The sequence below is a fragment of the Bombina bombina genome, chromosome 10 (assembly GCF_027579735.1).
Source record: "Bombina bombina isolate aBomBom1 chromosome 10, aBomBom1.pri, whole genome shotgun sequence".
In the NCBI taxonomy this organism is placed as follows: Eukaryota; Metazoa; Chordata; class Amphibia; order Anura; family Bombinatoridae; genus Bombina; species Bombina bombina.
The window spans coordinates 13663062-13681082 of NC_069508.1; the positions used below are offsets into that span (position 1 = coordinate 13663062).

Here is an 18021-nt window from a genome sequence, read left to right on the forward strand (position 1 = left end):
CATTGATAAGATATCTAAAAATACAGTTACCTAGATTATAAACTTATTGGTTCTCCTGAAGATCTTGCATGAATACACAAGGACTTTGTTGTGTTCCTCTTGGCCAAGCATAGCTGGATGTGCAGTCTAGAAAACAGTAGTATTATCACATTCAAGCTCATGTCTTTAGGGTAGCTGAGTTACAGACGCACATGATCCTAAAGGAGAAATGAGCTGGCTCAGCACTGCTGATATCTACATAGCAGCGTAACCTGGATGAGGCTCATGGGGAAACTGTCCTTATCTATACTTGTACAGCAGGAAAGATGGAAGATGTCAATTCAAGTCCACTTTTTGAACTTTTGGCTTCCAAAGACAAAGTTGTCTCAAATTCACCATTGAAAAAAACAGTACAGTCCATTTTGTAATCAAGAAAAGCCCTTAACTAACCCTCTGAAGGTTGTATCGTGGTTCTCAAGACACCTTCCTGTCTTTAACTGGTGATTGGGAAATATCTTTACACATTCAGAATGTTGTTTGCTACCTCATCTGTTTATGCCAGCAGAAAAAAACCCACAACATCACAACTGATGTACGCCAGAGAAGACAATGATTTCCTGATGGGTCATTCAGTGCATTCTCTCAGCCTATCAAACAATGATGACCCCTGTCCCAGTGGGTCGTCGCACTACAAGGCTAGTTAGTCGCCATTTCTTGGAAAGCAGACATCTCTTTTGGTGACCTTGTAAGACAATGGAGTTCACCTGACTCGTTAATGAATTGATATAAGTTGGATGCCAGTGCTTCTGCAGAAGCCAACATTTGCACCAAGGTTCTGCATTCTGTATAAGCTTCTGCATAAAATATACTTGTTTTATTGTATGACCTGCCCTTGTATTTTACTGCTTTGGTATGGCTTTGTTGATGTGTGCTGCTAGAGTGAGCCAAAATAAACGGAAATTAAATCATGCTCAGTGTAATTTCATATCTTGGCTCAGTTCCCTAAGTAGCACTTACCAATCTTTCCTCCCTTTTCTGTAGGGCTGTTTTAAAGGGACAGAAAAGGTTGAAAGTGTTACAGCTCTATTATACTATTATGTAGCAGCGTTATCTTCTGCTTTTGCCTCTCAGTGTTGTGATTGGCACCAGTTACATGCAGTGGGTTGTGACCTCAGTTTATCAGAGCACTGATTGGTCAATGCACTCCATGCACTGTGCTAATGCATTGCATATATTGCACCAGTATACGTTTGTCTTCCATGCCCCATGATATTTAGCAAGAAGAGGCTTTGTTTTTTGTTTACTCATCTGCTATTATAAACCATGTTGTCTTTATTTCTGAAACATCAGCTTTGGGTGTGTAATAAAAAGGTCTTTAGGGCTAAGTATTGGGTACCCATATATATATATTATTACTTGTAGTCGCCATAACCGCATGTGTGAGCACGGCGGTGCAGCGACAATGGGATAAAAGGGTTAATTTGTAGAATGTTTCACTTTCTGAAGTCAAAGCTAGAATAAGAGTTCCTGCTGTGCCAGTTGAATTCTGTCATTTTATCAGTAGGGAACTCTTAGACTAATTGTCCCTCTATTTTAACTAATGTGCTTATTGCATGAATTACAGAGAATACACTGAGGTAAACACAAACACATTTTAAGTTAATGGTATTGAATTCTGGAGCCATTTTGAACAGTTTTCATTTTTTTTTATGTTTTTTTGATCAAGTTGTATATTTTGTTCCCAATAACTGCTATTGTCACTATGGAAATATTGCTTGTAGGACACCCACACTATCTAATGGGGCAGCACCGTTTTCCAACCTTATCATGTGTCAAAAAACCAATTACCCAATGCTTTTTTTATCTGTTCTGTTCCACAATTGCCCATTTGAAATATACAGAGCACCACTTCTCTGCATCAGGCATAGTTTGTTACTGTCTGGGACAGTTCAGTACATTTCCAGGTCTGTGTGCACCTGTAGATTTGTGGTACTTATCGTGCAAACGCTGAAGCTTGTAATGTTATAAGCTAAGGGGCTTATACTCCATATACTGTCAACTCTGTAAAATAAGTGAAACATGAAATACTACGTCTTCTATTATTGTTGTTAATGCACAGGTATTGCAAAGTATTACTAATAACACTACCTTTCACTGTGAAATCAAAATTAAAATTTCATGAGCAGCAATTTTAAACAACTTTACAGTTTACTTTGTTTTATCAGTATCCTTTTTTGAAAAGTGTACCTAGGTAGACTCAGGGTCAGCAATGTGCTACTGGGAGCTAGCTGCTGATTGGTGCTGCAAATATAAAGCAGAATAAAACAAATTTATAAAAGAAGTAAATTGTGTGTTCCATTTGAATTATGAAAGAAACATGTTGTGCTTCTTGTCCTATTAAGTTGATCTATTCTCATGGAACCTGTGTAATTATCCTGAATGTCAGGATGCTGCTAAGTGGTTAGACTAGGCTTATAGAGCTACCCATATCATTGTTTGCATAAAGAACAAAAGGTGGGGGAAAGCAGTAAAACAATCTGCAGAGGAAGCGTTCTTGTGAAACGCGCGTCAGGGGTCCTTAGGAGAAGCCTTGTCTTTCCGGTTTTAATCAGTTTACATTAATCCAATGACCTAATCTGTATCGATACTTGTGCACTTGGTACTCAGCAACTCAGACGCTTATTGTAATATTAAAAATAATAGTGGCTCCCAGCTTGAAGGGGCCTAGTTGATATTTACTTTTCTGTCTGCTGCAGTAGCCTCATCATTTATTAATTGGTACAGTTATCATTTTGTGGATTATTAGGTTTAAATGGTTTTAAAATAGCACATGTTGCTGGTATGAATGGTTGTTTGTTTACAATAATAAAGATATAGTATGAATGTGGTTATTCCAGCTTTGATACACTATTACTTGATGCTATTCTTTTAAAGTGGCAACCCTTTACTAAAAACACAGGGAAGAGCAATGTTGTTTGCCTATTTACCATTATTTAATAATCATTGTTTGCATGTTGAGGAGTTTAGCATCAAGTTACTCAGGAAAGAGCTAATTTGTCTGTTCTGATTTCAGCATTTTAAGAAGCAGAAGCGGCTGATCCCTGAGAGGACGGTTTGGAAATACTTTGTGCAACTGTGCAGTGCCCTGGAACACATGCATTCCCGCCGTGTCATGCACAGAGGTAACAGCCTGCATGTTCTGCAGTCAGCTTTATAATCAGCGACTAATTCTCCCTAAGCAGTGACAGAGATGAGGTTCTAACAATCTCACATTGTTGCCTGAGCTCTGCAAATAAATAAAATAGCTGTAATTATCACCACCAGCTAGAAACATTAGTAACTTTCTCCATATCTCAGTTAGAAACATGAGGCCCCCTACACTATACACAGGGAGGGTTGGGAATTACAGAGCACACGTCTCATTTATTTATAAAGCCCAGAGAGTTGCTTTTTAATAGAAATGCATCGGGATTCTAGCTATTTGTTGAGATGAATGAAAAACTAGCTCAAGTGGCAGCTTAGGGTAGTCTTACGAAATAGTCACTGGATTTATATGTTGTGTACCAGTATGTGATCAACACTCACATTTTTCAGCATTGGCTATTTTAGAGTGGGATAATGAATTCCTTACTATGGCACAGCATGAGTTAAAGGGACATAAAACAGAATGAGATCTGTGCTTATCCTAAAAGGGCTAATTAAAGGGACACTGAACCCAATTTTTTTCTTTCGTGACTCAGATAGAGCAGCAATTTTAAGCAACTTTCTAATTTACTCCTATTATCAATTTTTCTTCATTCTCTTGCTATCTTTATTTGAAAAAGATAGCGTCTAAGTTTTTTTTTTTTTTTTTTTTTTTTTTTTGGTTCAGAACTGTGGACAGCACTTTTTAATTGGTGGATGAATTTATCCACCAATCAGCAAGAACAACCCAGGTTGTTCACAAAAAATGGTCCGGCATCTAAACTTATATTCTTGCATTTCAAATAAAGATACCAAGAGAATGAAGAAAATGTGCTAATAGGAGTACATTAGAAAGTTGCTTAAAATTGCATGCTCTATCTGAATCATGAATGAAAACATTTTTTAAAAATAGTTTGCATAAAAAAATTGTTTAAAAATTGCTGGCAAGTATTTTAAAATCATTTTATAAAGTAAGCAAAACGAATTACATAGCTAAGCGGCCTGGAGCAGCCAACTCCACCGCCCTTATCAGTGTTTAGACACAGGCATTGTATTTAAACTGAGTTCACATCTTCTGGGCATGCTCCAGCAGATAATCCCTGTGTATTTTTGCATGCTACCAAAATAACTAGATATAGATACAGCCATAGAAGGAAATGTGTGGGGGAGAGTTAAAGCTTTACAATTCAGAAACTAAAAATAAAGGGTTAATGGTGAGACACTGAAGTATACATTTGCAGGTAAAGTAATTAAAGTACAGCTTATTATATTTTGTCTCTATCCCAACGTGTCTTATGTCCCTTTAATGTAATAACACTTTTGGGTGGGTTACATATGGAAAAGGTGTAGGTGAAGAGGTGAGCGCCATATTATGCGAGATGAGGTATATTAAAGAATGACGATGCTGGGGAGACTGTGCCATGACGTTGCAGGTTCTCATTCAATTAAGATTGTAGGAGACTGCGGTAAAACGTTTAATTTCAAAGCAAGGAAGCAGTGAGCAAAACAAAATAAGTAAATAGGTTGTTATTTGTCCTGCCTGTATTTGAATGTTGTTAATTTTTTGTTGTGTGCAATATATTTACTGACCCGTTCTACTCTCCTGCAGATATTAAACCAGCCAACGTGTTTATAACAGCCACTGGTGTGGTGAAACTGGGGGATTTAGGCCTGGGTCGTTTCTTCAGTTCTAAAACCACAGCTGCGCATTCTTTAGGTAAGCCATCCTGAGAGGCACGGGGATTGTGTGGGGTGTTTTACTGCTCTGTCTGATGCCATGTGTCAGCTGTGAAACCCGCGGCCCCCTCCGGAAAGCCTTATTAACCCTCGTCGTGGCACACACTATTAATTTCACGCAGCTTTCAGGAGTTTCCTGTTATGACGACCTGTGACCTTGCAACTAACATTAAAAGATCCCGCTGCCAGTATAACCACTGATTATTTATTTTATGGTGGTGTCGTTAAAATTTAAAGAGTAAAAATATAATGGCACTAGCCTGCGGAAGAACAAAATAATGTAGTAACAGAAGTAACATGAAAAATAGGGTACTCTGGCTTAGTTAAATGATGATATTTTATTTGGTCCCAGAAACGTGACGTTACAATTCTGCTTCTGTTTCATTTTTATTTACATTGGGCCATATTTGCATATTTAAGTGTGAAATGGAAGCGCTTGAACGAGCAGCAGAGCTCTGAAGAGGGGGACGCAATGTTTAGGTATATGTGACATGTTAAATTATACTTTAAACGTTAACATTTTTGTGTCAGACAAAGCAAATTGTCTACCAAAAGGCCTACTAACAAAATTAGTAGGAAAAAATGATAAATATTTGTGGAATGTGTTTGCTTTCAATTATAGGCAGTCGCCAAGTAAAGTGAAAGTATTCCCACTCAGAAGTTACACTTAATATTAAAAACTGGATGATAACCACAACATAGACCTATGAGAAGGAATTACCAGAGTCTACCTATAGCAGTATGGATCTAGTTGCACTTAATTAAGGATCTGTGCTTTGTGTATTATCTAACATCTCCGTGTGTCTCTTTCAGTGGGTACCCCTTATTATATGTCACCTGAGCGGATACACGAGAATGGATATAACTTCAAATCAGATATTTGGTCGTTAGGATGTCTGCTTTACGAGGTAATTAGAACAATGCAATAATAATAAATATTGTGTATTATTGGATAGATTACTTTTTGACAGTTATGGAAATTGTTGGTTCTGATGCAGTCTGTGGACATTGTGTCTAATATAATGAGTTAAACTTTATAGATCTGTTTTGCACATTGGAAACCTTGGAGTCTGACGTGAAGACTGGAAAGTTTAATGTGGTCAGTTGGTGAATTACTATTTTTATAAGCTAAGGTGGATCTGCCATTGGAGGGTGGGTAATGGCTGGGTCAGGTGTGGGAGGGCAATGGCGACTGGTCTGTCTTGACACAAGGCGGCAATGGCGACTGGTCTGTCCTGACACGGTGCAGCAATGGCGACTGGTCTGTCCTCACATGGGGCGGCAATGGTGACCGGTCTGTCCTCACATAAGAAATCAATGGCGATCGGCCTGCCTTATGCTAATGAAACCCTCGGACACCCTTCAACTCAAACACATCATGCACGAAATCTAGGTGTCATCCTCGACTCATCACTTTCCATGGACCGCCAAGTCAACGCCATCTCTTCGACTTGTTTTCACATACTCCACCTACTGTGAAAAATCTTCAAGTGGATCCCCACCGAAACTAGAAAATCTGTCACCCACGCCCTCGTCAGTAGTCGACTGGACTACGGCAATGCACTCTACGCCGGGTCCACCATCAAGCTCCAGAAACGACTCCAACGCATCCAGAACACCTCGGCCAGACTCATCCTCGACATCCCTCGCCAAAACCACATCACCGAACACCTAAGGAACCTACACTGGCTCCCCGTCAACAAGAGAATCACCTTCAAGCTCCTAACCCATGTATTCAAGGCCCTCCACAACATTGGTCCTGAATACATCAACCACCGTGTCAATTTCTACACCCCCTCCAGACAACTCCGCTCTGCCAACCAAGCACTCGCAGTCATCCCCCGCATCAAGAAAAAAACAGCTGGAGGAAAATCCTTCTCCTATATGGCAGCAAGGTCATGGAACTCCCTCCCGCTGCACCTTAGACAATCCACCTCCCTTACAAACTTCAGGAAGGACCTCAAAACCAGGCTCTTCGACTGAATCGTCTTCCCTTCGCCCCCCTCTCCCCCCCTCCCATAGCGCCTTGAGACCCTCACGGTTGATTAGTTTGCGCTTTAAAAGTAGCCAATAGAATAGTTATTATTAGTATGTTTACGAACGGACATAGGTAAATTATGGCTATTATGAAGATCATCTCTATATTATTTAAAGTAGTCTGTAGGTGAATATACGATTAAACATATTCTTATATTGTATCTCAAATTGCTAGCATAGCAAACAAGTCTAGGTATGTTGGATGGGCGAAGCCAAGCGGAAGACAAAGTGACCCTTATTATTTGTAGAAATAATACCATCTGTCTTGCACGAAAATCTTGTGAATCAGTTAAGGTACTTAGGGATCAGAATCAGAACTAACCATAGTAGTTAAAAATAAATAAAATGTATTCATTTGTTGTTTTCATGCCAATAGTATGTTAAATTTATGTAAGTACGCATCACACACAAACACGCTAATACTGGTAGATGTGGGTACCATTGAGTGGTTACACTTTTCAATATAACAGTCCAATGCATTAACTCTTATGGCCCTCAGGGTGTATTGCCCACATAACACTCTCCATCTTCTGTGGACGTGCACTTTTGCGGCAGTTTACAGACTTCAGTAGTAATCTTATGCCTGGGGTGGCAGGATAATTTTTTCCAAATTTTTTCACCAATGAACTATTTTGTTGATATTGAGCATCTTTGTTTTTGTCCTATGCACATATGTGTATGATATGATATAAACGGTGTGCAGCATTGTGTAGAAGCACATGGTACAGAGAATGTTCTCCATTTCTGTATTGGAATCTGTTAAAGTAACCGTGAGATGTCTGTGATATAGAAGCCCATTCTCATGCTCTTATAGTAACGGTTTATGCTTATGTGAGGATGAAGAGGAAATGTAAATGGCCTCGGTTATCTTCCCATTATATTAATCTGCTGGGCTCACAATGACCCTAAAACATGTTCCAGCCTTGTTCAATAAGCCCCCTCTGTTGCCTACGTCCCTTACACTGACCTCAATGGAAACGACTTCAGTATAGAACACTGTGCGCCCATCTCTTGCTCTTCAGCTCTAATTTTACATCTTGTATTGAAATACCACTGTGTGCTTATATACAGCTCTGTATGAAGATGTAGAGCTATAAATTAAATTAGTGCAAATACTGACTGCCCTTTATATGGAAATGTCATCCTCATTTAGCTAGAAACTAGTATGTAAAAAAACCTATTGTTTTAAATGTGCAAAGCCCTACCTGGTTCTCTCTAGGGAAATTTATAAGTGTAGCACAGAGTACACTTATATATTTGCCCCTTACGCTGGCCTTTGTACTCGCCCATCTCTGCTTTTAAATCTACTTTAATCTTCACTAATTGCCTGTTTTTTAGCGAAGTTTGGAAATTGTCGCTCTGTTTTCATCTTATTGATAATACGTGTGCTCTTTTTATGTGTTGTTAAATAATGCAAGTTACAGCACATAACAAGATGGGTCACAATGTCCAAAAGTGCACTTTGCTCTCTGGAAAATTAGGTCTTCTTCTTTTTGGATTAAATAAAAAAAAAGTAATCAGCCTTTTTGTTATTTTTAATTGATGCAAAAAAGGAATTAATGAAGAATGAGAACTGGTAGACAAGATTTCTCTGCAGTTAAATTATGGCCTTTAATTCCACTTTTTTAATTGCTATGCAAACGAGCGATACTCAATTAAGATGAAGAGGATTCAGTTTTAGTACACAGACCTTTACATGCAAAAATAGGTAATACAAAGTAATTTTTTCCTTTTGTCTTATTGTTAAGCACAGTGGCTTCATTCTTGACAAGGTTGTAAGTTGGTGGCTGTTCAACACAGCATGAGGAGAGCAAAAACGAGGGAGAGGCAGCCACCAGGCTTAAAGACAGACAGTGGGATCCTGTCCTTTCAAGACACCCCTAGAATACTAATCAGGCCGTCGAGGTCAGAAGAGCAAGTCAATCATCCCCCAAGATCGGCTCAGTGTGCAAGATCAAATTAGCCTGAAAAATTCAGCTGCCGAGAGGAGAAAGAAAGGGGGGAACGAGGTGGAGAGGAGGAGGGAGGGAGAGGGGAGAGAGAGAGAGCAGCTGTCAGCGAGAAGTCGGGAAGATACACTAATGAAGCAGATGAATAGTGCATAAAGCTTCAAAATAAAAACAGGACAGTTGACATTTTTCATCTGTCAAAGCAGGAGTTGCATGAAAATATACTAGTCGCGCTTGGCTCCTCCGGGGGACGTTCTGCGTGTTATTTTATTATTTTTTTTCCTCCTTCCCACCTACAACGTGTGGCATTAACCTGTTCCTTGACAGATACACCCTGCAAGGCACTGGGACTCAGAGACTTACCAAGTATAGCTGCAAATGGCAAACCTGTAGAAGAGAGTGAAACCGCTGTCGTTCTGATACTGATAGAATGAGAGCAGCAATGCCCAGATAAAGAAAAATGCAAAACTCACACACTGAAAATAAGCAATCTGCAAATGTTTAGCTGCTGAAAAAGTAACTGAAATGAGAACCTTGTAATCACTTGTGCATTGAAAGTGCAAACTCTGCTGAAATACAATAATAAAGGTTTTGTTCACACTCTAATAAAATTTACAATGTTGTAAAACCAAAACTAAAAGACTTGTAACGGCGTAGATACGGTATAACGAGAAACTGCATTTCTCTATCAGTTAGTTTTATTTATTTTTCTTCTATTTTTTTATGTAGATGTTGTGGTCTGTGTTTTGTTTGTAGCCGTGCAATTTCTGGGTTTTATTTTCCCAGTGTTTTTATAAGGATCACAAATTTTCCAAAAAATGTCAAACTTTCTGACAGTAAAAATTTGTTGCGTAATATTAGAAAACTGCAGATATTCACACACTATACACATTGATCCGTGGACTCTGTGTGATGTTTATTTCCAGTACATATAACATTTTAATCAATTATGCACCTTATATAAAGTACATTTTATAGTTCTAATTTATGCATATCTGTGTGCAATAGGATTTATAGATCATATATGTGTTATCATTTAGGCGAGCATGCTATTAAATTATTTTATTGACATGACAATAGTATGCTATCATTGCTTGCTAAAGTCAGATGTCATTGTCTAAGTATTACGTACTTTTGCTTTTCCTTCAGTTTATCATTTTTGAATTTATTTTTTTGAATATCCAGAACCCTGAATCCGAAATTTAGTAACCTGTTTCTGCTAAGAATTGGAAAATGGCAAATGTTTATGTTTAAATAACTGTGCATTCAGCGGCTGAACATTTGTCAGATTTAAAATGCTGAAATATTCAGCAGCAAAACTACTAGTTTTATATTTTTACTGATAAGAAAACTGAAGACGTTCAGATGTTTTTAAAGAATTGTAAGTTACATTTTTTCAGTTACTTAAGCTTAGAAATAGAAAAATGTACTTAAAATGTGGAAGGAAAAAGGAAGATTACTTTTTCAAATAGTTACTAATAGTTTTAATGCTTTAGCTGAGAAGTGTTAGAAAAGTAAAACATATATACTGAGATACTGAACATTAGAATTGCAGAACAGAAAATAATTGGGGACGTTGTTAGGTAAAGGTGTAGCTGCTGTTACCAGGCTTGTAAGACTCTTATGGACCATTGTTAGAGCAAGTATTTCAGAGATTATATATATATACCCTGACCCATACTCCGTATGCCTAAAGCCATAAAGCTACACCTCTCTGATGATGCCCAGCAGGCCGAATCGTAGGTTTTGATTTGACGGATTGTTCAGAATAGAATTGCCCAGGGTTAAATTTATGTGAGGAACGATTCTCTTTATCAGGCCTAAGGGGGTGCATTCTGAGGTCACACAGGTTTGCATCTGACATTGTTGACACGTGTGCAGATATTTTACATTGGGAACTGCACAGATTAGTAGCAATGTCCAAAGATAGATTTATGGGCTGAATTCTGCTAATATCTATAAAAAAAAGTGCACAGTTATGCTGCAGGCATGCGCACACAGATTATTTGTATTTTTTCATTTACACTATGCAGTATTATGTTGATGCAGTGTTATACTTATTATTTATACCGGGGCTTAAAACAGTGCCAAGTGCAGCTGATCCCGCTTGTAGTGAGGTTCCACTCTTATGAATTTATCTCGGACAGATCTCTTTTTCAGTTTTTGTTTATTTTCACAACGTCTCTTGATGACAAAGTTCTGTGCGCTCCATATGTGCACAGAGTATTTGACCTATCAGCCAGAGGAGTTTTGCTTACTAGAGGGTGCCTATCTCAGAGCTTGTAAAGTAAAATTTCATGATGTTTCCATCTGTTGATTAGTCAGACTGAACAGGGGACTTCTTTCCCCCATCACATTGAGGGGCACTAGGATTACACCTGCAGGATGGGTGGTTTCACTAGCAGTACATGGGATCCTCTAGTCTAGCACCTGCATTTAATCTACTTAAACAGACATAATGTTATCCTGTGCACGGTTAATTCTGCTGTGAAATGCTCTAGTTTATTATAAAGTCCTGAAGTGATCGAATTAAACCTTTTGTTAATCTAAGATTATCGGTAGCTTCTTAACAGCATTTCCTTCATGCGACGGTTGTAGGTGTCAGGTTCTGTATAGACCCCGTACAGCTCATTAGTGCAGATGCGCAGGAAGGATCACAGAGCGGTATAAATGTCTTGTCTGTGCTACATTCCCTGATACGTCACTTACGTTTTATTTTAAGAAAGCTGATTTTTTTTTTACTGTAATAAAGATAATTCTCAGCTTATCTTTTACTTTTTCTCTGGCTGTTTTTGTTCTTGGGCTGTGATTTTTTTTTTTCCCTACAAGCAAGCGGCTAACAGCAGCTGTTCTTAGCAATCCTTTCTATTGAAAAAGTAAGAATAACTTTCCAGTGTAATTTTAATTAGTTATCTATTGGATCATAAACGTTAAAAAATATATTTAATAATAAGTAGCCCACATTACAGTTCTTGCGCTACATAATAGATGTCTATGTAAATACAAACCGCATTGAATTGTTCATCTTGTGCATAAACATGTTATATGTTAAATGTATTATTTAGACTACATGATTACTTCTAAATGTAAAGTACTAATAGTAGAGGAACAAATCGCACTATACAGCAGCTCTCAGCTCCAGTAAACAATTAATCTCTTGATTGGAGCTGATAACGAACATTTTCGCTTGTGTAGAATGGTCTATCTCAGGAACGCACATTGCACTCTCTCTCTACGTCACACAAAGGAAAAAGCAGCAAATGGAAGGGGGGCGGGAAAGGAAGGATCTGTAAGGAATAAGAAAGAAACAAATTATACATTTTACATTTTTTTTAAATGATTGCAGAGATTTTACTATACATAATATTTAAAAATATATTCCGGAAACATTAAATTTACCATCACTTTAAGCAAAAAGGTTATTAATTATAGCAACTAAATTCCTGTATTTATCAGAGAATTTAAATTCCTCCGGTCACATACTTTTTTGCGACCGTTTATAAATACCTGTATGCATACACCTATATTTTTATACAACTAGAGCATGGTGGTTCTAACAATATTACCTATTTCAACACTAAAAACTTGATGCTGAGCGTGAATAACATCTAACATCATTTAGACTTTTAAAGCCTATGGAACATTTAAACTGCAAATATATAACCCAGAATAAAAAGAAATTAATACTTAAAGGGACATTAAACACTTTGAGATGGTAATATAAAATGATAAATTGTATATAATAAAACAGCTCTGCAATATACTTCCATTATTTATTTTGTCCTCTTTACCTGTAATTCCATTCTGAAATTGTGAGCTTTTCAGTTCCTGTTAGAAATGGAAGTGCAGAACACTGTTAAATCCAGCACAACCATTGGCTGCACACTCTAGTGACCTATTTATAACTGTCTCTAATTGGCCACAGCAGAGAAGGTAACACAAGTTACAACATGGCAGCTCCCAGTGTTTTATAGACACTAAGGCCTAGATTTGGAGTTCGGCGGTAAAAGGGCTGTTAACGCTCCGCGGGTTTTTTTCTGGCCGCACCATAAATTTAACTCTGGTATCGAGAGTTCAAACAAATGCTGCGTTAGGCTCCAAAAAAGGAGCGTAGAGCATATTTACCGCAAATGCAACTCTCGATACCAGAGTTGCTTACGGACGCGGCCGGCATCAAAAACGTGCTCGTGCACGATTCTCCCATAGGAAATAATGGGGCAGTTTGAGCTGAAAAAAAACCTAACACCTGCAAAAAAGCAGCGTTCAGCTCTTAACGCAGCCCCATTGTTTCCTATGGGGAAACACTTCCTACGTCTGCACCTAACACTCTAACATGTACCCCGAGTCTAAACACCCCTAACCTTACACTTATTAACCCCTAATCTGCCGCCCCCGCTATCGCTGACCCCTGCATTACACTTTTAACCCCTAATCTGCCGCTCCGTAAACCGCCGCCACCTACGTTATCCCTATGTACCCCTAATCTGCTGCCCTAACATCGCCGACCCCTATGTTATATTTATTAACCCCTAATCTGCCCCCCACAACGTCGCCGACACCTGCCTACACTTATTAACCCCTAATCTGCCGAGCGGACCTGAGCGCTACTATAATAAAGTTATTAACCCCTAATCCGCCTCACTAACCCTATCATAAATAGTATTAACCCCTAATCTGCCCTCCCTAACATCGCCGACACCTACCTTCAATTATTAACCCCTAATCTGCCGACCGGAGCTCACCGCTATTCTAATAAATGTATTAACCCCTAAAGCTAAGTCTAACCCTAATACTAACACCCCCCTAAGTTAAATATAATTTTTATCTAACGAAATAAATTAACTCTTATTAAATAAATGATTCCTATTTAAAGCTAAATACTTACCTGTAAAATAAATCCTAATATAGCTACAATATAAATTATAATTATATTATAGCTATTTTAGGATTAATATTTATTTTACAGGCAACTTTGTAATTATTTTAACCAGGTACAATAGCTATTAAATAGTTAAGAACTATTTAATAGTTACCTAGTTAAAATAATAACAAATTTACCTGTAAAATAAATCCTAACCTAAGATATAATTAAACCTAACACTACCCTATCAATAAAATAATTAAATAAACTACCTACAATTACCTACAATTAACCTAACACTACACTATCAATAAATTAATTAAACACAATTGCTACAAATAAATACAATTAAATAAACTATCTAAAGTACAAAAAATAAAAAATAACTAAGTTACAGAAAATAATAAAATATTTACAAACATAAGAAAAATATTACAACAATTTTAAACTAATTACACCTACTCTAAGCCCCCTAATAAAATAACAAAGCCCCCCAAAATAAAAAATTCCCTACCCTATTCTAAAATACAAATATTACAAGCTCTTTTACCTTACCAGCCCTGAACAGGGCCCTTTGCGGGGCATGCCCCAAGAATTTCAGCTCTTTTGCCTGTAAAAAAAACCATACAATACCCCCCCCCCCCAACATTACAACCCACCACCCACATACCCCTAATCTAACCCAAACCCCCCTTAAATAAACCTAACACTAATCCCCTGAAGATCTTCCTACCTTGTCTTCACCATACCAGGTTCACCGATCCGTCCTGGCTCCAAGATCTTCATCCAACCCAAGCGGGGGTTGGCGATCCATAATCCGGTGCTCCAAAGTCTTCCTCCTATCCGGCAAGAAGAGGACATCCGGACCGGCAAACATCTTCTCCAAGCGGCATCTTCTATCTTCTTCCATCCGATGACGACCGGCTCCATCTTGAAGACCTCCAGCGCGGATCCATCCTCTTCTTCCGACGACTAGACGACGAATGACGGTTCCTTTAAGGGACGTCATCCAAGATGGCGTCCCTCGAATTCCGATTGGCTGATAGGATTCTATCAGCCAATCGGAATTAAGGTAGGAATTTTCTGATTGGCTGATGGAATCAGCCAATCAGAATATAGTTCAATCCGATTGGCTGATCCAATCAGCCAATCAGATTGAGCTCGCATTCTATTGGCTGATCGGAACAGCCAATAGAATGCGAGCTCAATCTGATTGGCTGATTGGATCAGCCAATCGGATTGAACTATATTCTGATTGGCTGATTCCATCAGCCAATCAGAAAATTCCTACCTTAATTCCGATTGGCTGATAGAATCCTATCAGCCAATCGGAATTCGAGGGACGCCATCTTGGATGACGTCCCTTAAAGGAACCGTCATTCGTCGTCTAGTCGTCGGAAGAAGAGGATGGATCCGCGCTGGAGGTCTTCAAGATGGAGCCGGTCGTCATCGGATGGAAGAAGATAGAAGATGCCGCTTGGAGAAGATGTTTGCCGGTCCGGATGTCCTCTTCTTGCCGGATAGGAGGAAGACTTTGGAGCACCGGATTATGGATCGCCAACCCCCGCTTGGGTTGGATGAAGATCTTGGAGCCAGGACGGATCGGTGAACCTGGTATGGTGAAGACAAGGTAGGAAGATCTTCAGGGGATTAGTGTTAGGTTTATTTAAGGGGGGTTTGGGTTAGATTAGGGGTATGTGGGTGGTGGGTTGTAATGTTGGGGGGGGGGTATTGTATGTTTTTTTTTACAGGCAAAAGAGCTGAAATTCTTGGGGCATGCCCCGCAAAGGGCCCTGTTCAGGGCTGGTAAGGTAAAAGAGCTTGTAATATTTGTATTTTAGAATAGGGTAGGGAATTTTTTATTTTGGGGGGCTTTGTTATTTTATTAGGGGGCTTAGAGTAGGTGTAATTAGTTTAAAATTGTTGTAATATTTTTCTTATGTTTGTAAATATTTTATTATTTTCTGTAACTTAGTTATTTTTTATTTTTTGTACTTTAGATAGTTTATTTAATTGTATTTATTTGTAGCAATTGTGTTTAATTAATTTATTGATAGTGTAGTGTTAGGTTAATTGTAGGTAATTGTAGGTAGTTTATTTAATTATTTTATTGATAGGGTAGTGTTAGGTTTAATTATATCTTAGGTTAGGATTTATTTTACAGGTAAATTTGTTATTATTTTAACTAGGTAACTATTAAATAGTTCTTAACTATTTAATAGCTATTGTACCTGGTTAAAATAATTACAAAGTTGCCTGTAAAATAAATATTAATCCTAAAATAGCTATAATATAATTATAATTTATATTGTAGCTATATTAGGATGTATTTTACAGGTAAGTATTTAGCTTTAAATAGGAATCATTTATTTAATAAGAGTTAATTTATTTCGTTAGATAAAAATTATATTTAACTTAGGGGGGTGTTAGTGTTAGGGTTAGACTTAGCTTTAGGGGTTAATACATTTATTAGAATAGCGGTGAGCTCCGGTCGGCAGATTAGGGGTTAATAATTGAAGGTAGGTGTCGGCGATGTTAGGGAGGGCAGATTAGGGGTTAATACTATTTATGATAGGGTTAGTGAGGCGGATTAGGGGTTAATAACTTTATTATAGTAGCGCTCAGGTCCGCTCGGCAGATTAGGGGTTAATAAGTGTAGGTAGGTGTCGGCGACGTTGAGGGGGGCAGATTAGGGGTTAATAAATATAACATAGGGGTCGGCGATGTTAGGGGTAGCAGATTAGGGGTACATAGGGATAACGTAGGTGGCGGCGATTTGCGGTCGGAAGATTAGGGGTTAATTATTTTAAGTAGCTTGCGGCAACGTTGTGGGGGGCAAGTTAGGGGTTAATAGATATAATACAGGGGTCGGCGGTGTTAGGGGCAGCAGATTAGGGGTACATAAGTATAACGTAGGTGGCGGTCGTCAGATTAGGGGTTAAAAATTTTAATCGAGTGGCGGCGATGTGGGGGGACCTCGGTTTAGGGGTACATAGGTAGTTTATGGGTGTTAGTGTACTTTAGGGTACAGTAGTTAAGAGCTTTATAAACCGGCGTTAGCCAGAAAGCTCTTAACTCCTGCTATTTTCAGGCGGCTGGAATCTTGTCGTTAGAGCTCTAACGCTCACTGCAGAAACGACTCTAAATACCGGCGTTAGAAAGATCCCATTGAAAAGATAGGCTACGCAAATGGCGTAGGGGGATCTGCGGTATGGAAAAGTCGCGGCTGAAAAGTGAGCGTTAGACCCTTTAATCACTGACTCCAAATACCAGCGGGCGGCCAAAACCAGCGTTAGGAGCCTCTAACGCTGGTTTTGACGGCTACCGCCGAACTCTAAATCTAGGCCTAAAACTTTACACTTATTTTGTCACTTTTTAAACAACTAATGAAACTTTAAAAAATACATCTACATGTTAGTCATGGACTAATCTTTTCTTTAAATGCATCATTTTATCTAGCATGTATTTAGTGTTTAATGTCCCTTTAAGAAATAGATATTTGGATAGGTAGATACAAGATGGATAGGTAGATAAGATACTATATAGATTGATACTAGAGAGATACTGTATAGAGATAGATATCTAGAAAGATAGATACTAAATAGATTGATACTAAAGAAATACTAATAGAGAGAGAGAGATCTAGATAGGTAGATAGCAGATAGATTGATACTAAAGAGATACTGTAAAGAGAGATAGATATCTAGATAGGTAGATACAAGTTAGATTGATACTAGAGAGAAACTGTATAAAGAGATAGATATCTAAATAGGTAGATACTAGATAGCTAAAGAATATGCATAGACAGCTGATGTTTATGTCTCATCTGTCTTTCCTGGTGTAACCTGCCTGATCGTCACCTTCCATTTAGTTTCTAAATCTATTCTCTTGCTTTTATAAGGAGGTTCTATGGACTTCCATACTGGGTGGGTACAACACTTAAATTATTTAGTATACAACCTATATATGTTAATAAGACAAAGCGAAGATACAATGTTATTGATAATCTTTGAACAAGGGATTTTTGCATAAAGACCTGATCTTTGACACATCATTGTCTTTGATATGCTTCTAATGCACTGTTAGCTCAGAAGTCATTGCAGTTGCTGTGCAAGTAACCTTCAATCGCCACCCTATACCAGTAGCCAGCAATTTCCATCCTGTTCTTGTAGCCAGGAATCACCACCCTGTGCTATTAGACAGCAATGGTCACTTTGTGTCAGTGGCCAGGAATCGCCTCCCTGTGCCAGTAGCCAGGAATCGCCTCCCTGTGCC

General features: G+C 38.4%; 1 protein-coding gene across 4 annotated transcripts in view; it reads left to right on the forward strand.

Moving 5' to 3' along the window:
• The window catches only part of NEK7 (NIMA related kinase 7), a 247263-nt gene that overhangs the window by 169886 nt on the left and 59356 nt on the right, over positions 1 to 18021 (forward strand). For all 4 annotated transcript variants that reach the window (XM_053693799.1, XM_053693802.1, XM_053693803.1 and 1 more), the window contains 3 exons: positions 3053 to 3161; positions 4772 to 4879; positions 5713 to 5807. In XM_053693799.1, the coding sequence (XP_053549774.1) occupies positions 3053 to 3161; positions 4772 to 4879; positions 5713 to 5807 (312 nt within the window). The remainder of the gene's footprint in view (positions 1 to 3052; positions 3162 to 4771; positions 4880 to 5712; positions 5808 to 18021) is intronic.